Here is a 23,526-nt window from a genome sequence, read left to right as displayed (position 1 = left end):
CTCCCACCCCTGACCCTTTAAAACCCTCAGGTTGTTTTTCAGAGTCCATAGTCTCTTATGGTTCGCCTAGGTCAGCTTATTATTAATAATAATTAGGGAAGCTCAATTTTTATGAAACAGAAGTTCTTATACTTTGAAATGGCAGCTCTCTTATATATCATATTAAAATATCTTAGGGCCTATAATGTTATGCATCAGTTTCTCTTGGGTGTAAACTTAAGGAAGTGGATAAAAGAAATCATGCCTCTCCCCCACCTGCTTTAATTCTCCTTTATTTTGAGTGACCTTTCCGCACCCATTCTCTGAAGGAATTATGGAAGGAGTGTGGCATTGAAAAGAGACAGTGAACCCCAGCATTACCATTCACTTTGTGATTTAAGTGCATTACCTAAACTTTCTTAAAATGTTTTCTCTGCCATAGAGTGCATGAGTGGCACTCATGTGGGGTTGTGTGGACGACTGAATGAAACAGCTAATTGAGAGAGCTGAGCATTCCACTTTCTTGCTAGATATTAAGTCAACATGATTTATCTTCCCTTTTTCTTCTACTTTTCCCCCAGAGGGATTTTTCGTTTGTTTTTGGAGAAGTAAGTCCTCCAAAGCATCATCAGGGATAAATAAACAATGATCCCTTGGCTCAAGCGGTTTTCAAAAGACAAGGAAACAATAGCTGGGTATTAGTTGAAAGAAATATTTTAAACACTTCCTTAAAGCTGAGGAACTGTGAAAAAAAAACTGGGGAACTGTATTTTGCAACGGAGGGTACATGGAAATTTTACACACATTTTTCTTAACGTATGTGATGCATAGTTAAGTGTACTGTGAAAGGATTAGTTAAAAACATAATTAAGATTATGAATTAAGATTATAATTAAGATTATGGCAAATTTAGGGACTAGCTTAAGAATTGTAGCTCACAGTAAACCATTGTTTGCATAAAACACTGTAGTACTCAGGGCAGAAAGTATAGTCTTTAATGCCTGCCAATCACATATTTGGAAAGGTTCGAATGAAAGAACACTCCAGATCTGCTTTTGTTCTGATACAGGAAATTTTTGTTGAGTCAGTTTCTGCACTGTAACCTGGGCGTAAATGCCGGTGGAGGCATGGAGCCCATCTCCATGGTGATCCTTGTGATTTTGCTTTTCTGCTAAATAATATTGAAAACAAAGGGCTCCCAACCACAAGGCTCCTTGTTCACATGGGTGTTTTACTTTCTCTTTGTAAACTTCATAGTCATTACCACAGTTGAATTCAGTGTAAGTTGTTACAGAAATTACATGAAAATTGATAACATCAGTATGGTCTTTCTTTCCACAGAATCCCTCCACCTAGAGCTCCCCCCATGAATGTCCTCTCTGCAGTAATCACTGAAGCTTTTGGAGTGGCACTTGTCGGCTATGTGGCCTCCCTGGCTCTGGCTCAAGGATCTGCTAAAAAGTACAAATATTCAGTGGATGACAACCAGGTGGAGTACGCCTCAGCCCCCCTCTATGGTGGTAGTGTCATGGTACTCCGTACTCCCAGACCCTGACAATGTTGGACTTATGAGAAATAGAACTTTCCTGAGTGTATAGCAAGAATGGGTAGAACAAAACAGAAATCTCTGAATCATTCATAGAAAGCTGAAAATCTGGCCTCCACAGGTTGGTTTAAACTATAAAAATTTTTCCCCCTAGGGAGAAGGACATCTTGATGTCCTTTCTGGTGTTAGGATAGAATCTACAAATGTTTGCCATTGCATGCTGACTTTTAAAAATCATGGATTTCAAAGTAAAAATAACACTAATATTATTTGTGTTAGTAAAAAACTAAAGAGCGCAAGGGTTTAAGAATATCAAAGAATGAAAATTTTACTGATTTACTTCTGAAACGACTTCTGCTAGTTTCTTATTTCAATCCTTGTGGCCCTTCCCACATGCCTGCATAGGTCTGCAGAGGCAGCTGTGGGACAGCGGTTATGAATGTTCTATTACCTGCGTCTAAATCTCACTCTGATGCTATGTGTCCTTAATTGGCTGTGTGCCCCGTTTTGTTATCTATGAAAAAAACCCACATTTATTCATTTAACAGATATGTATTGAGCTGTGCCATGTGCTGGACACTGGTCTAGGAACAAGGGATGCCATGGTTTACTACACAGACCATGTTGTTCCTTATCTCAAACCCTCCCAGTGGCTTCCCATCATGTGCAAACGAAACGCCTCTTTTCCATGCCTTACAGAGCTCTACACCACCTGCCACCATCTCTGTCCTCTCTGATCTCGTATCCCTTTTACACTCTGTTTTTGCCACACTTAATGCCTTGCTAATCATGTTTCTGGTTTAGGACATTTGTATTTGCAACACCCTTTGCCAGGAACTCTGTTCCTTCAGATATCTGCATGCCTCTTTTATTCAAAGGTTCTCTTCTCAGGGAGGCCTTCCTTGGTAAGCTAAAATCCTAAACTCCAGATTTTTCCACTCCCTTCTCTGCTTTGCTTTTCATTATTAATCTTGTTTACTGTCAGCATTCACTCACTGGAGTGTAGCTGTCTGAGAGCAGGGATGTTTGTTTTGTTTACTGCAGAAGCAGGAAAACATCAGGAGGCTTTTGCAATAATTCAGGTAACATTTGATGACTGGGACTGGGATATAACAGTGCAGGAGATGAGAGGAAGACAGATTCTGGATTGGATGTGGATACTATCTGGGAAAAGGGGAAGAAGCCAAAAACATCTCTAATGCTTTTGGTTTAAGTAATTGGAACTTGAGGTGGGGAAGAATGTGGGAGGACCCGATTGGGGATGGTGGAGAACAAGAGCCTGATTTGGTGAAGTTTGGGATACCTGCCAACAATCCAAATGGAGATGCTAGGTAGCAGGTTGGCCATATGAGTCTGAACTACAGAGGAGTGGCCCTGGCTAGAGATGTAAATTTGAGAGTTGTCAACCTGTATTTGGGTAGCTAAGATCAGGGAGAGAAGTGGTCCAAATTTGTGATTGGAACCATAAGGAAATGGAGAAGTAGTGGCCAGGGAGGTGGGACGAAAATAGGAGGGTGTGAGGTCTTAGCAGGACCTAGAAGGAACCTTTAAGGTGGAAGAAGTGAGAAACTATCTCAAAGACCACTTTTAGGCAAGGTAGATAGGAAATAGCCACTGGAGTTAGCATTTTGGGGGCCATTGGTGGATGGTTTACTTCCCTAGAAGGTGGTTATGAGCATTAAATGCTTAGAACAGTTTCTGGCTTATTGTAAGCACTCAGTAAAAATTATATATATAGCTTTTATTGAATGTATGCATATTTATATGTCTATTTACATATAAATATATGTGTGTATATATATATTTTAAATAACAGGTCACAACAAATAGGGAGAACTGAAATTGAATACAAACAAGCTCCATCCTTTGACAAGATGTCCCTGTGGTCTCCAAAAGTTGATTCTGATTAAGTAATATATTCTCTTACCATCAATCCTATAGGAATTTTTGGCCCATGGCCTCAGCAATGTGATTCCTTCGTTTTTCTTCTGCATACCAAGTGCTGCCGCCATGGGAAGGACTGCTGGCCTGTACAGCACAGGTGCGAAGACACAGGTAAGTTCATCATTCAGGATGGACCAAAAAAACTGCTGGTTACTCTCATTTTTGGAAGGGGGGAAAATTGAGCTCCTCTCTAAAGTCCTGAAAACATTTTCACCCCTTCAACTTTTTTCTAACTAGTTTTGAGAAAGTCTGTCTCTTTCTTATGAATGATCCTTCCAGAAGCCCAGTGACTGAGGGAGCATGCAGAAATCCTACTAGCACTATTGTTGGCAACCTTTGAATAAAGCTCCCTCTAGTGGTGCTGCTGGTTTTGTGTTTTGCTAATCTAGCCATTCAATTTGAAAATTTTTCCTTCTTGTTCATTTCCTTTAAATAAAATGAAATCAATTATATGCAAAATCTGTCCTTGATGCTGAAATTTCTGCCTATAGAGATGTATAAGTATATAAACAAGTGGTAAGTCACGTGTGCACATTTTAGGCTAAAGAAACCATTATATATGTTTTAGGAACTTAATTCAACATTTGTTGAGAGCCTCGTTTATACCAGGTATTATGCTGGATGCTGGTAGGCAGACAGTGGTGATAATGAAGATGTTGTCTGGATGATGATGGTGGGAGTGTTGGTGAAAGCATATACTATGTCATACTTTTTATATAAATGTGTATGTTATATGCATATGCCATGCTTCTTCTATAAATGGACTCTTTTAAACTTTAGGCAATTCTGTGAAGGAGGTCTAATTATTATCCTCAGTTTTCACATGAGAGAGTTGAGGAAAAGAGGGTTAAAAATAACTTATCCAGGTCACAGAGCTCGTGAATGGCAAAATGGGATTTGAACCCAGATAGATCAACCTCAAATCTTGCACTTATTAGTACTGTTTCACATATGAAAATTTATGCGGATGTTACTCTAAGAAATTAACAGCTAACGATCATTAAAGCAATTGAATGAGAATTTAGAAAACATTTTATGTGATGACTCAAACATTTATTAGGGGTCTACTTTATATTAAGTCATTTGGGGGGGTTGTAGAAGAATGAATTTGAAAGATATGGCTCTTGATCTTGGCGGCAAGTAGCAAGAGAAAGATGGGTAAATGGAAATTAAAATGTAGCACAAAAGTAACTAATAAAATTACTGATGAACATACCATGGAGCAGAGAGGAAGCAGCAACAAATTCAGAATGTATAATAATTTCAGAGATAATTGCCACAACTCATGAGCTGGTATGTGATGTCTTCATTCAGCCTTGTTTTACATGACAGTTTGTTTGGCTTTTACGCAGCTAGTGACTTCAAGCCTAGGTTTATCGTGTGCACCGACACGAACACTTGCAAACTGGACTCTCAGGTGTTTGGGGGTTAAATTTGAATGTTTAATATGTAGTGTACTCAGTATCATCCCTGACTCTGAAGACCCATCTATCTATAAAATTCTAGGATTTTAGAAGTTTCCACCTGGTTTCTCACGAGGGAGAAATATATTCCATTTCCTCTCCTTGTGTTCAGACTAGATAAATAAAGTAAATGGCTGAGGGCATGGATTCCAGAGCCTGGGCTATGTTCTGGCTCCACCATTAGTTACTGAGTGACTTAACACAACTAACTTGACCTTTCTAGTCTAACTGGACTTGGCTGGTAATGTATTTGTTATGGGGATTATATGAGTTAATATGTGCTTAGTTTGCCCAAAGCCTGAACACTAAATAAATACTCCTTCAATGTTAACAATGATCATTGATTGCATTATTATTATTGTTCAATATTTTTATTATAATAAAATCTTTCCAGAACCTTTTGTTCGACAATCCTAGTTTCATTGCAATGCAGTAAGGCAATTTCAATTCCAAGTTGCCCCTCCAACTTGCTGGGGATATTGAGCAAGTTAGTCTCCTCATCCATCCACGGACAAGAGGAGGTTGGAATAGAATCTGTGAGATGTCTTCCACCTCAGGGTATATCATACCTGGAGTTTCCTTAGGCATTTACTACTTTTCCAGTTACTCTTTTAGTAATAACAAAACTGCCTCATTCGTCCTTGTAACTTTAAATATTGAATGTCTAAGGGGACAATATATTGAGAAAACATAGTTACTTTTTAAAATCTTGGATGTCTTTTTTTCCTTTTAGTTGGATGTGCATTTGTTCGACTAAGAGGGTGGGGATGGAGGGGCACCTTTCTCTGTTCTGTGGGCCATATGTTTGAATAATAACAGCAACAGAACTTCTCTAACGACTTTTCAGAGTTATCTTCTACATGGCATTTTATTCTAGACTTCAGAAGAAATGAAAGAAATCGAACAAAACACAAGTTCAGAGAAACAAAGCTCAGCAGGAGAGTATTTTCATGCTGTTCCGCTTGTTGGGATGGTCACTAATCTGTTCAACAATACCCATTAAACTGCACAGGGAAGGAATCTGATTTAATGGGCATACCGAGGTTGAGAATGCTTTCCCACTGAAGTTGGTTTAGATGTTCAGCATGTGGGTATAACGGATAACTGACATGACTTGAAGAAGGCACTTGGGAAAGCCAAGTCTGAAAAGTTTTGTTTTAAATAGGCTATGTGTGAAACCTGTTTTCTGTGTGACAAGACTTTACAAAACAACCCCTTAAATGGTTCTGTCTCTTTTAGGAATTAGAGTTATCCTCAGTAAATTAGTCTAGAAGACCTAAGAACTCTAACTTTCAGGCTAATGACAACTAATTAAAGGAACAGTGGGAACCATTTTCCATTGTTAATTATTTCACCAACAGACTCTTTTCTTATTTGGAAATATTATTGGTATTTCTGTAGAAAGTTATCATTTTCAAATGTAAATATGTTCTTGTTATTTCCTCCTAAAGCACTTAAAAGGCTTTGCATGGGTCTTGGAATTCACACCTTTATAGTATCTACCAGGTTCTGAGTGCTTCCTTCTACAGTCTCATCTTGGACTCCTTTCTTCCTCTTTCCCAGCTCTTGGGCCCAGGATCCTTCTTCCTTCGGGTGGGCCACAAGTGTCTGTGTCCTCTGCTGTGGATATCTCCCCTTCCCCTCTAAGAAAACTCCTCCCATCCTTCAGATCCCACTGTTCCTTCTGGCACAGCTGTTCTCTTCAGGGTTCTAAGCTCTACTGCACATTAAACATTCATCAATGTGATTTTATGATTGATGCCTGCCTTCTACTCTTGACTGAGGCTCTTAGAGAACAGGATCCCTTCTGCTTTGGTCCACCACATCCTCAGTGTCTAGTCTAGGACTCAGCACATAGTAGGTGTTCAGTAACTATGTGTGATAAGAATGAATGAAATGAAAGTATCTGATTATGATAGAACTAGTGGTTTTTGCTGACATGAAAAGGGACAGGTGAAGCCATGCAACTTTTATTGAGACTTAATACAGTATGTTTGAAGTTAGGAAAATCCCACTTGAAATCAGTCTTAGAATCACAGACCTTAAGAAAGTGCTGTTCAGTAGAAACATAATAGGAGTCACATAGGTAATTTAAATTTTTTTAGTTGTCACATTTTTAAAAAGCAGAAGAAGCTATTAAAATTAACTCAATAGTACATTTGATTTATCCAATAGTCAAAATATTATTTCAACAAAGAATCTAAGAATTGTCAATGACATATTTTACATTATTTTCTTTTTGTACTAAGTCTTTAAAATCTGGTGTGTATTTTACATTTCCAGCCTATTTTAATATGGGCTATCCACGTCTCAAATGCCCAAGACCTACATGTGGTCATATTAGGGCATTTAGGAACATTTTACATACAAGAGGGTTGGTAGTAAAGTGTTTCAGTGCTTTCAGAAATTAAATTAAAATGTTTGAATTCAAATAGGAAAAGATACTAATCATTTAATACCAAGTGCCATAGTCAGAGACCAACACATTTCTTCTTTTTTAACATCTTAATTTTATTTTTTTCAGTGTTCCAAGATTCATTGTTTATGCACCACACCCATTGCTCCATGCATTATGTGTCCTCCTTAATACCCACCACCAGGTTTACCCAGCCCCCCCACCCCCTCCATCTAAAACCCTCCATCTAAAACCAGCAGTTCTCAGAGTCCACAGCCTCTCATGCTTCATCTCCCCCTCTGATTTCCCCCAGTTCCTTTTCCTTTCCTTCTCTTAATGTCCTCCATATTATTCCGTATGCTCCACAAGTATGTGAAACCATATGATAATTGACTTTCCCTGTTTGACTTATTTCACTCAGCATAATCTCCTCCAGTCCCATCCATGTTGATTCGAAAGTTGGATATTCATTCTTTCTGATGGAGGCATAATACTCCATTGTATATATGGACCATATCTTCTTCGTCCGTTTATCCATTGAAGGGCATCCTGGTTCTTTCCACAGTTTGGCAACTGTGGCCATTGCTACTATGAACACTGGGGTACATATGGCCCTTCTTTTCACTATGTATCTTTGGGGTAAATACCCAGTAGTGCAACTGCAGGGTCATAGTGTAGCTCTATTTTTAATTTTTTGAGGAATCTTCACACTGTTTTCAAAAGTTGGCTGCACCAACTTTTGTTCCCACCAACAGGGTAAGAGGGTTCCCCTTTCTCCACATCCTCACCAACACTTGTTGTTTACTGTCTTGTTAATTTTGGCCATTCTAACTGGTGTAAGGTGGTATCTCAATGTGGTTTTGATTTGAATTTCCCTGATGGTTAGTGATGATGAACATTTTTTCATGTGTTTGTAAGCCATTTGTGTATGTCTTCTTTGGAGAAGTGTCTGTTCATGTCTTCTGCACCCTTTTTGACATGATTATCTGTTTTTTGAGTGTTGAGTTTGAGGAGTTCTTTATACATCTTGGATATCAGCCCTTTGTCAGCCCTCTTTTTTTACTGGATATTTTTTCATACTTTGTCAAAGATTATTTGACCATAGAGTTGAGGGTCCATATCTGGACATATTCTTTTCTTTTGGTCTATATGTCTGTTTTTGTGCCAGTACCATGCTGTCTTGGTGATCACAGTTTTGTAGTAAAGCTTGAAATCAGGCAACGTGATGCCCCCAGCTTTGTTTTTCTTTTTCAACATTTCTTTAGTGATTCAGGGTCTTTTCTGGTTCCATAAAATTTTAGTATTGTTTCTTCCAGCACTTTGAAGAGTGCCAGTGGAATTTTGATCAGGATGACATTGAAAATATAGATTGCTCTGGGCAGTATAGATATTTAACATTGTTTTAACAATATTTCTTTTAACAATGTTTTATTTTCTTAAGATGTTTATTCTTTTTTTTTTTAAGATTTTATTTATTTATTTGACAGACAGAGATCACAAGTAGGCAGAGAGGCAGGCAGAGAGAGAGGAGGAAGCAGAATCCCTGCCGAGCAGAGAGCCCAATGCGGGGCTCAATCCCAGGACCCTGGGATCATGACCTGAGCCGAAGGCAGACGCTTTAACCCCTGAACCACCCAGGAACCCCCACAATGTTTATTCTTTTAACAATTTTTATTCTTCCCATCCATGAGCATGGCATGTTTTTCCATCTTTTTGTCTTCTTCAATTTCTTTCATGAGTGTTCTGTAGTTCCTTGAGGATAGTTCCTTTACCCCTTTGGTTAGGTTTATTTGAAGGTATCTTATGGTTCTTGGTGCTATAGTAAATGAAACTGATTCTCTAATTTCCCCTTCTATAATTTCATTGCTAGTGTATAAGAAAGCAACTTATTTCTATGCATTGGTTTTGTATCCTGCCACATTACTGAATTGCTGTATGAGTTCTAGTAGTTTAGGGGTGGAGTCTTTTGGGTTTTCCTTATAAAGTATCATATCATCTGTGAAAAGAGAGAGTCTGACTTCTTCTTAGCCAATTTGAATACCTTTCATTTCTTTTTGTTGTCTTACTGCTGTTAGGACTTCTAGTACTATGTTGAACAACAGTGGTGAGAATGGGCATCCTAGTTGTGTTCCTCATCTCAATGGGAAGGCTGTCAGTTTTTCTCAGCTGAGAATGGTATTCACTGTGGGTTTTTCACAGATAGATTTTATGAGTTTGAGGAATGTTTTCTCTATCCCTATATTTTGAAGAGTTTTAATCAGAAGCAGATGCTGTATTTTGTCAAATGCTTTTTTTTTGCATCAATTGAGAGGACCATGTGGTTCTTCTCTCTTCTCTTATTGATTTGTTCTATCACATTGATTGATTTGTGAATATGGAACCACCCTTGCATCCCAGGGATAAATCCCACCTGGTCATGGTGGATAATCTTTTTAATGTATCGTTGGATCCTATTAGCTAGGATCTTGTTGAGAATCTTGGCATCCATATTCATCAGGGATATTGGTCTGGAATTCTCCTTTTTGATGGGGTCTTTGCCTGGTTTGGGAATCAAGGTAATGCTGGCTTCATAAAAAGAGTCTGGAAGTTTTCCCTCTGTTTCTATTTTTTGAAATAACTTCAGGAGAACAGGTATTATTTCTTCTTTGAAAGTTTGGTAGAATTCCCCAGGGAATCCTTCAGGTCCTGGACTTACTTTTGTTTTTTGGAAGCTTTTGATCACTGCTTCAATCTTGTTACTAGATATTGGTTTATTCTTGTTGTCAATTTCTTCCTGTTTCAGTCTTGGAAATTTATAGGTTTCCGGAATGTATCCATTTCTTCTAGATTGCTTAATTTTTTGGCATATAACTGTTGATAATAGTTTCTGGTGATTGTTTCTATTTCCTTGGTGTTAATCATGATCTCCCCCCTTTCATTCATAATTTTACTAACCCTGTTCCTCTCTTTTCTTTTAGATTAGTTTGGCCAGTGGTTTACTGATCTTATTGATTCTTTCAAAGAATCATCTTCTAGTTTCATTAATGTGTTCTACTGTATCTCTAGTTTCTAACTCATTGATCTCTGCTCTAATCAATTGTTATCCTTCTTGTGTGTGGGGTTGGCTTAATTTGTTGTTGATTTTCCAGTTATTTAAGGTGTAAAGAGTTGGTGTATTCTGGATTTTTCAATTTTTTTGAGTGAGGCTTGGATGACTCTGTATTTTCCCCTTAGGACCACCTTTGTCATATCCCATAGGTTTTGGACTAATGTGTCTTCATTCTCATTGGTTTCCATGAATTTTTTAAGTTCTTTGATTTCCTGGTTGATCCAAATATTCTTGAGCAGGATGGTCTTTAGCTTCCAAGTATTTGAATTCCTTCCAAACTTTTTCTTGTGGTTGAGTTCCAGTTTCAAAGCATTGTGGTCTGAGAATATGTAGGGAATAATCTCAATCTTTTGGTATCAGTATCAGTTGAGTCCCGATTTGTGACCCAGAAGAAAGTTCCATGTGCTCTTGAGAAGAATGAGTATTCTGTTGTTTTAGGGTGGAATGTTCTGTATGTATTTATTAGGTCCATCTGGTCCAATGTGTCTTTCAAGGCTCCTGTTTCCTTGTTGATTTTCTGCTTAGATGATCTGTCTTTTGCTGAGAGTGGCATGTTCAGATCCCCTACAATTAATGTATTCATATCAATATGACTTTTTATTTTGTTTAACAGTGGCTTATGTAGTTGGCTGCTCCCATGTTGGGGGCGTAAATATTTACAATTACTAGATCTTCTTGGTGGAGAGACCCTTTAAGGATGGTGTAGTGTCCTTCTGTGTCTCTGACTACAGTCTTTAGCTTAAAATCTAATTTATCTGATATGAATTTAATCTGATATGAAAATTGCTACCCCAGCTTTCTTTTGAGGCCAATTTGCATGAAAGACGATTCTTCATCCCTTCACTTTCAGTCTGGATGTATCTTTAGATTCAAAATATGTCTCTTGTAGACAGCATATGACAGGTCCTGTCATTTTATCCAGTCTGCAATCCTGTGCTTTTTTATGGGGGCATTTAGGCCATTCATGTTGAGAGTGATTATTGAAAGATAAGTTTTTGGGGCGCCTGGGTGGCTCAGTGGTTTAAGCCTCTGCCTTCGGCTCAGTGGGGAGCCTGTTTCTCCCTCTCTCTCTGCCTGCCTCTCTGCCTACTTGTGACCTCTCTCTCTGTCAAATTAATAAATAAAATATTAAAAAAAAGATAAGTTCTTATTGACATCATGTTGCCTGTGAAGTCCTTGTTTCTATACTTTGTCTTTGTACATTTCTGTTCTATGTCACTCTTGGGTTCTTTCTTCTTTTATAGAACTCCCCATTAATATTTCTTGTAGTGCTGGCTTTGTGGTCACATAATCTTTTAGACCTTGCCATTCTTGGGAGCTCTTTATCACTCCATCCATCCTGAATTACAGCCTTGCTGGATAAAGTAGTCTTGGCTGCATGTTCTTCTCATTTAGTGGCCTGAATATGCCTTGCCAGCCCCTCTGGCTTGCCAGGTTTCTGTGGACAGGTCTGACATTATTCTGATGGTCCTTCCTCTGTACGTAAGGAATCTCTTCCCCCTACCTGCCCTTAAGACATCTTGTCTGAAATTATGATTCATGAATTACATAATTAAGTGTCTAGATGTCTTTCTAGACTTATTGATCTTGGGGAGGTGGTGCCTTTCTGTCTCCAGGTCACAAACACTTGTTCCTTTCTCCAGATTAGGGAAATTTTCATCCAGTATTTGTTCAACTATATCTTCTAGTCTTCTCTCTTTTTCCACCCCCTCAGGGATCCCAATAATTTTGACATTGGAATGTTTCATGGCATCATTTATTTCCCTAATTCTGTTTTCATGGTTTCTAAGTTGTTACAGGCCTCCTCCTGATCCTGCTTTTCTATCAGTTTGTCTTCTAGTCTTCCTTGTCTAATTCAGTCTTCTGCCTCAGTTATCCTAGCTGTTAGAGTATTTAGATTAGATTGGATTTCATTGATAGCATTTTTTACTTATGCCAGATCAGCTCTCACTTCCTCCCTTAGAGATTCTATGCTGCCACGAATGGTCTTCTCCAACCTAGCCATTGCCTGGGCAATTTTTACCCTGAATTCCATTTTTAACATACTGTTGATGTCCATATCCAGTAGTTCTGTGACAGAGGTCGCAGTCTCTGAATTTTTCCTCCTAAGAGGAGTTCTCCTCCTAGTTATTTTGGTGAGAGGTAGTTGAGGAATGTATAGCTCTCCACAGATGATCTCCTGCCCCCACAGAGATCCAGAAGTGTAATAATCTTACATCTCAGGCTTATTTCATGGGTATTCAGAGTGTTCTGGTAGATATTTAGCTTACTTCAGGGGACTGGTTGAAACAGGGTCTCCTACTTCTCTGCCATCTTGCCCTTCCTGCTCTTTTTTTTTTTTTTTTAAGATTTTATTCATTTATTTGAGAGAGAGAGAGCAAGCCAACAAGCAAGAGAGAGTGGGGTTGGGGAGGGACAGAGGGAGAGAAAATCTCAAGCAGACTCCCTGCTGAGCATGGATCCCACTAGTGGGGCTTGATCCCAGGACCCTGAGGCCATGACCCAAGCGGAAATCAAGAGTCCAGAAGCTTAACTGACTGACCAGCCAGGCACCCAAGAGGCTAATACACTTCTGTCCTCCACACAAAGAAACACTTTTAACGGGGCACCTGGGTGGCTCAGTGGGTTAAAGCCTCTGCTTTCGGCTCAGGTCTTGATCCCAGAGTCCTGGGATCGAGCCCTGCATCAGGCTCTCTACTCAGCAGGGAGCCTGCTTCCTCCTCCCTCTCTGCCTGCCTCTCTACCTACTTGAGATCTTTGTCTGTCAAATAAATAAAATCTTAAAAAAAAAAAAAAGAAAAGAAACCCTTTAACACTGATTCCCTTAAGATGTGACATGCTGAGCAAGGATATGTAGGAATAAGAATGTCTTGGTGCTGCGAAGACATACAGCACAAAGCAGTGTTACAGGTCCTCCTTCCAGCCTTCCCTCTGAGGACTGGTCATCATGGGAGGGAGCACAGTATGCCCTGGCTCTCTCCCCTGTGTTTCCCATTGCTTCCAGCAGAGTAGATACACTGGTGCTCTGCAGGCAGTACAGGAGACATAACCGAACCATGAAGGATGAGAGGCAGCATCTGCTGTAGGCGAAGCTTGGTCACAGCCGGAAACGACAGCTGGCATGTTTTTCTGCAACACTGATGTTGCCTCTAGGTTCCAATTTGCCAAGCTATATTCTTTTATTCTTTCAAATTTGGCTTATTGTTTCCAACTTCTTTAAAGCTTTTAAAATCTAGCCTTAGTTACCCAGTATCCTCTCTCTCCTGATGCCCTTTCCCATCACTTTTGCCATTCTACCACTTTGCTGTGCATACAGTGAGCTCTTGACCGACTTTGCATTCTTTTTTTTTTTAATATTTTATTTATTTGACAGAGAGAAATCACAACTAGGCAGAGAGGCAGGCAGAGAGAGAGGAGGAAGCAGGCTCCCCGCAGAGCAGAGAGCCCGATGTGGGGCTCGATCCCAGGACCCTGGGATCATGACCTGAGCCGAAGGCAGAGGCTTTAACCCACTGAGCGACCCAGGCGCCCCAGTCAACTTTGCATTCTTTAACAACTATTTAGGAAGGAAATGGCTAACATCTTACCTTTCCTTCAGCCGTCTATATAGGTATGGGTAACACAAATGCCTGCAGTCATCTTTGTAAGCAACCTATAACATACACCATACATACAATAATGTAACAAGAAGAAAATATAGATTCCATTATCCTTTATGCAGAATTAACTCAATATGAGTAATTAGATTTTAGAGCAAAAAATAAAATGTCTCTAGCCATTTAGTGAGTATGACGTGGAAAGAGTTGAAGAAGAGTAAAATACCTAGACTGTTTGCTCTGTGCATCACTAGGGGTGAGAACAATTCCTTAGTGGTTAGCAACAGAGGTCAACCTGAAACTTATTAAAAAGAAGGCACTTCAGTGACATTTGTTTTCTGAGGTTTGGAAAAAAGTAGCAGTGGGGGGGGGGGAGTATGCCTGGGTGGCACAGTTGATTAAGTGTCCAACTTGGTTTTGGCTTGGGTCCTGATCTCAGGTTCATGAGATGGAGCCCTGAATCAGGGTCTGCACTTAGCAGAGAGTCTGCTTGAGATTCTCTTTCTTTCTCTCTCTTTCCCTGTGCATCGCCCCTCATCCCCACCACTCTCTCTCTCAAATAAATAAATAAATCTTAAAAAAAAAGGAACAAGATTCTCTTTGGTTTTGGTAGCAACCTACCTTTAAAACGTTTCTCTTGGTAGATCAGAGATATATAAAAGGTAGCATTTCATATGCAGAGTAACAGATATTCAGAAACTGGGTAATACTTGAAAATATAGCTCAACTGTGTTATTCCAGAAACCTTAAGTTAGAGAAGTCTGTGATAGCACTGCAAATATCTAATCTCTGTTCAACCTCTTGCACAGTTGCTGAGTCAGCCGTGTATGAATGATGACTTGGACTGCATGACCTCAAAGATTTTTTACAAATCTATACTTCAGCATATGGGGGTCTTGATTGGGGACACAATGAATGTCAGTATTTTGAGAGCTTTGAGGGCAGAAACTATTATATTATTGATTTCTATGTCTGAGGAGTAGATTCACTGGGCAGAACTGATAAAAATTTCTTGTGCAATTACATACTCTTATATTTTGAGCTAGGGCATCAACAGGGATGAGACAAGTGCATTGAAGGAGTTAAGCAATTTGTTTATATGATCTATTTCATTAAATGACCTACCATCGAAGGTACCATAAATAATATTTTTCACCTTTGGAAATAACATCCATTTAGCTCTTGACTTATTTTGACAATGACTGAAATTGTAGTTCAGTGAGTGCATAATTTTTGATGTACCTACAAAGCATCAGGTAAACAAAAGATCAGTTAAATATTAGAGAAAAGACCAAAGGTAGTTGTAATTTAGTGTTTTTAAATAAAATTATTTACTTTGGTTGTAATTTCTATAACAACTTCAGTGTATTATAAGATATTTAGGAACCTTAAAATACATTTAGTTTTATGGATCCCAATTTGGCTCATAATCCATATGCCTTCTGGCTCCCAGGTTCTAAGACCTTGAACTAGTCACTTTGCCTCCTTGTGCCGCAAACCCTTCCCAGGAGTTTACACTGTAGCTGTCCAAAGTTCATAACTACAACTAAGATTAAGAGTCTTATTTTCAAGTACACTGTAAGTGTATTGAGTAAAGAGTCTCACAGCAGGGGTGCAAGCCATTCATTATCTTTTGTCATGAAATAAACCTTTGCATTCAATACCCTTTTCTTTCCATAAACATACTTCACTTACTGAGCTATCTGCATGAATCCTATGATCTGCTGCTCTCTGACACCGGCCTTTCTCTAGCCTACTGGAATGTCAGACATATTTTGTTGTTTAAAAATTCTTCTGTAAAATAACCAGTTATACCTAAAAGATCACTGTAACGGTTAGGTGTACCATGACTTGTGTTATGAGTGATTTTGGTTCCGTAATGATTTTTTTCCCACAGAAGAATTTTTTTTCCTATTTATATGTTGGGGAGTGCTGGAGATGAGTTCCACTAAATATGAAATGAACCTGTGCCTACTTTCACTCAGCTTAATGGTTTTGAGTTTCATCCATACAGTTGCATATATTAGTAGTCTGTTCTTTTATTTTATTACTGAGTAATATTCTGTCATGTGGATGTACCACAATTTGCTTATCTGTTCACCAAGGGGTGGACATTTAAGTTATAGTTTTCGGTGTTTATGAATAAAGCTGATATAAATATTTACATATAGGTATTTGCATGGGCATGTGTTTTCATTTCTCTTAGGTAGTTCTGGGACACATGTGGGTGTATGCATTACTATATAAGAAACTGTCAAACTCCTTTCAAAGTGGTTGTACTATACTACATCCCCACCAGCAATGTCTGGCAGCTCTAGTTGCTTTGAGTCCATGTCAATCCTTAATATTGATTGATGGTTTATAATTTTATTTTTGATTTTAGCCATCCTACTAGATCCTGATTCTCTTGCGATCTCCTTAATGATATTCTGGGCATCTTTGTTGTCCTGTGAACTACTTTTCTCTCATTAAGCTGACAATTTAGCTAAATGTTTTTACTAAGTCATGCATATTTGTTTATGTGGAATCAGGTTCTCCATCAAGTGGAGCATAGCTAGGAGTCAGGTGTTCTGAATTGCCTTTTGTCAGCAGGTTGAGTTGGTTGGAACCTGATACTAATGACTCTTCAGGATTAATAAAGTTAAGTCTACTTGACTACAGAGACTGCTCCTATAATCCCATATAACTGCTTCATACTAGAACCCTTCTTAACAAAGAACTCCAAAGAGAGTAAATGCTTTAGTGGAAATTTATCATCAGCGGAGAAAAACCCCAAACTGCATATTCAGTTATTATTCAAACAACTCGCTAGGAAATGGGGAGAGTCAAGCTGAACAACAACAGGCTAACAGACTTTTAATTGAAATGTCACTTTCACTATTAAACAAAAAAAGCCATTGCTATGATGTGTGATAAAAGTTGATGGTGTCCTATTTCTTTGTGTGGAATTGCTTTTCTCCCATCACTGACTTAATTTGATTGCAACAGTTTGTCAGCTGTCATGTTTGGGTTCCCTCAGCTGCAAACTATAGATAATGGGAGTCTATGCAATTTAACAATCATGCTCCAACATTTGGTCTCTTATAATCAAGATGAACTAAGAATTTTATTTCCCCCTATGACTTTGGAATAATAAAGTTCAAAGCTTTCTTTTTCATCTGTCCTGTTTTTTACAGGTGGCTTGTTTAATATCTTGCATTCTTGTCCTGATAGTCATCTATGCGGTAGGACCCTTGCTTTACTGGCTGCCCATGGTATGGTAGTACTTTTTCATTATCTACTTTTTAACTTTACTTTTAATGAAATCATTGTATATTAAAATGTCTTAGAAGAGTAGTCTCAATGGCCCTACATCTGAAAACCATATGACAGAAGTAATGATTGAATGGAGGGGGGATTGGACAGAGACCACATTTGATGGGGGAAGAATGGGAAGAGACTGTGGCTGTTTTCTGTTTTTTAGGCTTATGTGTAAAAAGGGCATTGTGGAATTAGATTTATTCTGTGCTCGTTTGGAGGGCAGACCTGGGCAATCTCTGGTGTAAGGCACACACTTTGGGAGAATTTTATCAGAACTCGGACTGTTAGAAAAATGTGCGTAGGGCAAGGGAGTAAGGAACAAAATACATCTTGCCACCCTTGATATCTTGATTCTGGTGACCCAGAACACCATGGTGCTTTTCATAAGTCTGGGGCACCAAAGTGACCCAAGTAAGATCCTGGTCTTCAGAGAGCCAGAGAGCATCTCATTCTTGTCTTGTTCTAATTCTTCATTCATATAGTGAGTAACAATCATTTCCACAGCAGATCTTCTAATAATCAAGTTCACTTTTCAAAAGAGTTATAAATGTCCACATGTGTGATACCAGATCATTGGTGCTGAAGGCAATTATAAAGAAATATATAATATAAATATTTAATTTTTTTGCAACAAACTTCAAACGGTAGTGGCTAATTAAAGTTAAGAGGACATTCGGCTTTATAACATGCACCCTTATAATTCATTACTTTTCTTTTCTTTCTTATGTTTTACAATGGCATAAATTTTATATTGTGATTTCCTAGAATTGATATTATATTCCTAAAGTACAATAATAGGTTAGTTCTAAACAAAATGAATATTGCTTTAGTCTTCTAAATGGTGATTGCTTTTCTCTAGTAAGTACTTTAAAAACAAAGGCATAAAAATTCCTTGGTATTTTTAAATTCAGATTAAAATCTTTATCTTATTTCTTCATCAACTTATTTCCTATTTGTAGTGTGTTCTTGCAAGTATTATTGTTGTGGGACTGAAGGGAATGCTAATACAGTTTCGAGACTTAAAAAAATATTGGAATGTGGATAAAATTGATTGGGTAAGTAGAAATTTGACCTAAAATTTCCTTCTTTGGCTTTAACATGGACTGCAAAATCAACTGTAATATTTTTATTTGCAGAAAATAATTTTGGCCATTTGAAACTTGTACACTTCATAAGCTACCATTTATTGTCTAAGTTCTTAATAAAGGCATTAAAATATAGAAAGTAAACTATTTTTGTAAATATATAGACTGTAAAATAGAAAATATTTATTTGAGGTATATAAAAAACAGAAATGGAATTTTGTCAAATTTTGATTGATGTGTTGTTTGAGAACTTTTAATGAAATGCTAGCTAACTTGAATTAGGGATTCTCAGTTTCCATTTTGAATTGATTCTGGAAATGAAGCTCATCAAGGAAGCACACACTAATAGAACACATATGAAAAACTATCATTAATTGCTAAGAAATGTGTTGCATTAATATAGGTTGAACATCTTAACAGTGACCATATTCCTTCTAAATATAGTCTCACGAACTTAGTTTTAAAGGGGTTACATTGGGAGGAGTGTTATGTTAATAGGATGTTGCCAGCTAGAGATTAAATATTACTGATCAGTGATCAAGTGGCTTTTACTAACAGAAATGTTTAACATACATATTCTAGAGAAATGTAGCTATGCAGGAGCATCCAAAATACTTTACATTTCCAACATAGGTGAAGTATTTCATAAGTACCCTTTATTTAGCTCTATGATGGCATTCACCATATTGAAATGCAGTTGTCTATATATCTCCCCTCCTTTAGATTCTTTGTTCAGAGAGACTTTGGGGGGATTATTTGTGCTGGTGCCTATTTTCATATTATACTTCCCAAGGTTCAGTATTACTCTACCAAAGTACAAGGCTGGGTGCCATGGGGAATTCAGAGATAAAGAACTATTTGTCTCCTCCAGACACTTATATTCCCTTATATATATTCCAGAATATTTGTGTAGAAGCAGACATAGAAACATCAACTTATTATGCAAAGCACGATACAATATGACCTGGAAGCAAAAGTACAAGTTTAGTTCTGGGGGAAAAAATGGAGGCTGGAGTGTTTAATTTGGACTGGTCCAAATGAAAGAGTCTGACAGCTGAAATGTGAACTGAGACTTGAAGGAACAATATTTGATAGGCAGGCCAAAGGATTAAAATTAGTCAGACTCATGGAGGATCATGACTTTTTAAAGGTGATATGTGTGAAGTACCACATGGATATAGAGAAATTAGAGGATGCAGACTTACTGAACAAGCTATTTGATAACCCTAAGATAAAGGTATTTCTAAGGAATGCATTAATTACATAAGAGGGAGCACATTACCATATTAGAAGGGGAGTGATGTCAGGGAAGGCTTTTGCCAGGAAATGATGGGTAGAACATCTAGTGTGAGGGTGGGAGTAGTGACAGATGGGGTTGCAAAACTTAAGAATGAGTTGGACTTGGAAAGGCTGCTAATGTTGTGCAAAGAAGACTAGACGTCATTCTGAGGGCAGTGAGACATCGTCAAAAGGTGATGAGTCTAAAATGCTTTCCCATAGGACTTTTTAGACCTGGCGCTATCTGCAGGTATTGAGGGATAAGACAGAGAAATCACAAGTTAACATGATTGTTTGTTTGTTTGTTTTTTATGTGACTTAGTTTTCTGCATGGATGTTCAGTGAAGTTCTTTCTTGCCATGATGTTTGGTAATATTATCGGAATATTTCTTGTGGTTGAACACCCAGCGTCAAGTTTCTATGAGAGCAGTGTGTCCTTTTGACCTCAGAATTAAGGATTATATACAAGGTTGAAGTGGACAGGTATTTTTTAGTTGCTAAGGAATTTAACAGTGAGAAGCCATTGATGATTGGGATACAATCTGGGCATAGTATTTATAGTGAGAATATTGCACAGACTTTTTTGGATGTAGATTACATTACCCAGTAGACAGAATATGTCCAGATTACTCAATAGATACCTAAAATATCATGGAAGTGAAGTTACCAAAGATGTGTATATATGCAAAATAATTTGAAGGTTGAAAGTTTAAGAAAATCATGTAAGCAGTTCTCACATGAAAAGTCAGAAATTTTTGTTACTTTAAATTGTTTATAGTTGAATAATGATTCCACTTTGAGCTCTAGATCAAAACCCTCTCTGAGGTAATAAGGAAATAGGAATCCAAAATGGAGACCATGGGCTCAGAGCTGAGTTTGAGTAACTGAACAGTGGGAATAGAATTCACATCTACAGAAATATAATAATGTATATCAATCACCAGAACAGATCAAGAAGAGGTGAAGTGATTGAGTAGCTGCTCAAATGTATAAGAGTTTATGTGTTTATGTATTTCCTACTTGAGGTCAGCTTTGGAGTTAGCTTGTGTTTAGGGGCTATGAGTACTAATAGAGGAGGGATCAAGTGGGAACACATAATGAAAAAAATAGGAGGCTGGGAGTTAACTAATCCCTTATAGCTGTGACAACAAACATTTGGATCTTTAATAGATATTGTAACAGAATAGTGATGGGACTTAAAAACGCTAACCAATGGAACTATATACTGGCTGTGTTGTTAATTTACATTTGGTATTTTTTTCAAAGCTATAAATGTAGCCCCAGGAAATAACTAAGCATTGTGAACCCAACTTACAATAGATGATATTGTGGGAGAGTAAATATGCTTTAAAAATAGAACCAGATGGTACCAAAATTTTTGGTTGCTCTGATGAATCATGGCCTCTGGGCTCTGTGGTTTTTTTTTAAATGGCAGGAACCAGGATCCTCAGTTCCCTAATGCTATATTGAATCATGGAGGTTGGCCATGAGGAATTGGACTTATAAAGCTTTCGGGTAAAATCTTATTCTGCCACACCCAGGCGGGTTCAGTCAGCATTAAGGGATGAGTAAGAAACAAAGCAATCATGGCAAATTGAAGTAATGATCAAAAACTTGCAGCCTTATTTTGTATGTGATGAAGCATAATGTAATACATTCAGGGGGAAGATTACACTGTATACATATAAAAGACTCAAATGATTGTATTTTTGCCTGAATAGAGGAAAAACATATCAGTGTCTAACCTATGAGACGACAGGCTGAGGATGATGTCATAATAAGTCTTAACTTAGCATTACATTTCTTGGTGATGGATCTGAATATGAGAAAACTTAAAATATATTTTCTCTTTTTACTTCAGAATGTTTGTTTCTTCCATATCAAAAAGAATTTGATAAATAAAAATCCCTCCATTTGCTTTCAAGGGCTTGGCTTTTCTAAATAGCCCATCACAAAGAACCACTCAAGCTCCATTTAGTTAAATAATACAAAGGAGAAGAATTTTGAGTAAAAAAATGCTATTTAGAAACATTTGCTTCAAACTTGTCTCACCCCGCCCCACAAAAATCTGTGCTATCTTCAGATTATAGAGAAGTTTCTAACTTTTTCATTTGCATATGAAATTGAATTAGGTTGTTGAAGATGTTTTAAAGTTCTAATATAGCCATCTGGACAGAAAGAAATGAACTTTAGAATTGTATGCATAGGTAAAAGTGATGCAAATAATTGAGGGAAAAGAGAGAGCTTGAACATTTTGTTGGTCTACTATTTGATGAATGCAGGATATTGTGTTTAGGAAATATAACCTCCTGGATTTCACAAATTATTTTGCTCTTGAAGATTTTTTTTTTTTGCCAACAATAAACTTAGAAATGTCAACTATAATACAGTGTTTTGTGATAGATTGTCATTTCAGGAGGTGGACAAAACTGTAATAATGTTGAATAATGTTGGAATCCCAACTAAAGAAGAAAAATAATTTTCTTGCCATCTTTTGAAATATTCCCAAGGCCTAAATTGGCCCAGATTTTTCAACTTTCACAATGTCATAAGAAGTTGCCCCTTGCAAATAAAACTATAACAATCTCTATAGTGGCTGATCTAAAAGTGTCATTGGTAGTGTTAGATTTAGTCATTTTAACTGTTAGGCTTTGTGGGTCTTATGTAGTAATAAACTACATTTGTTCTTTGTATAACAATCTTAGAACACAGGCATTATGGGGAATGACCAAAAATCTGCTAACAATTGCTTGTAATATTACATTAAATGAGAAAACAGTGGGAGAGTATGGCATGCTTTTGAACCATACACATCAACCAAATATTTACAGATCTGAAAGGAAGTGTTATCGGGGATTGAACTGGGGGCTGGCAGTTTCTAGAAATGAAAGAATGTGTCTTTTCCCACTTTTGCTGCTGGGAGTCTGATGGAACCAGGATTCCTCTCTCTGTCCCAGGCTTCTGTTTACTCCTTTTTAAATAATATATTCTTGCTAAGAGATTTGGTCACAGGAATGTTGTAGAATAAGATTGTGAGGAATTTAGCGATCATGAGAAAGATGAGAAATTACCAAAGGGCTCGTATCTCCTATTTTCCTCCTTCTCTTTCAGGGCATCTGGGTCAGTACATATGTATTTACAATATGCTTTGCTGCCAACGTGGGGCTGCTGTTTGGTGTGGTCTGTACCATAGCTATCATAATCGGTCGCTTCCCAAGGTAAGATCTTACTTAAATGCTGTCTATTTTGACACAGCAGCAAAGTCAATGATATTGCCAGTTACTTTTATTTCCGTGGAATGTTGAGTGCTATGATCATGTTTTAGTTGGTATCAGAGAATTAGAGATGAAGGGAAAAGCTTTCTCTACATACAATATGTAACAGTTTTGGTCTTAATGAAGAGACTTATCTTGTCCACACTATAAAGTAAAACATATAAAGTCTGGCAAAGTAAATAAATTAACCCATACCCATACACGGTGCCGCGGAGCTGTTTTTTTTTTTTTTAATCAAGTGAAGGTGATATACTATGCAGTGTCTACATAAAACTTAATCATTTAGAAAATTGAATAACTTCAGTAAATTTTTCAGAACCAGATATATATATATATAATATACATAAATATATAATATACATAATAATTTATTGAAGAACTAGATAATTTATTAAAGATAAGTTAGATGATTTATTGAAGTGCTCTAGATAATTTATTGAAGATTTCTACTGAACATCTGTAAACCATTCCCCTATTTTGGCCAGTTATTTTTCTACTTCAAGTGTTCATCACCTGATAATGCTTCTACTCATTTCTCCTTCCCTTGAAATTCTTTGTGAAATAATATACTTCAAAA

At 37.6% G+C, this 23,526-nt stretch overlaps 1 protein-coding gene across 1 annotated transcript in view; it reads left to right on the top strand.

Annotated features, from left to right (window-relative positions):
• SLC26A7 (solute carrier family 26 member 7) overlaps window positions 1–23,526 on the top strand; it is a 114,569-nt gene that overhangs the window by 67,319 nt on the left and 23,724 nt on the right. Inside the window, exons 7-11 of the mRNA XM_046020188.1 lie at window positions 1,321–1,468; window positions 3,467–3,580; window positions 17,188–17,265; window positions 18,271–18,366; window positions 22,786–22,892. Coding sequence (XP_045876144.1) covers window positions 1,321–1,468; window positions 3,467–3,580; window positions 17,188–17,265; window positions 18,271–18,366; window positions 22,786–22,892 — 543 coding nt within the window. The remainder of the gene's footprint in view (window positions 1–1,320; window positions 1,469–3,466; window positions 3,581–17,187; window positions 17,266–18,270; window positions 18,367–22,785; window positions 22,893–23,526) is intronic.

Source organism: Meles meles, chromosome 1 (genome assembly GCF_922984935.1).
Source record: "Meles meles chromosome 1, mMelMel3.1 paternal haplotype, whole genome shotgun sequence".
In the NCBI taxonomy this organism is placed as follows: domain Eukaryota; kingdom Metazoa; phylum Chordata; class Mammalia; order Carnivora; family Mustelidae; genus Meles; species Meles meles.
The sequence above is the reverse complement of the archived record's forward strand: the minus strand, read 5'-3'. Positions and strand labels throughout refer to the sequence as shown.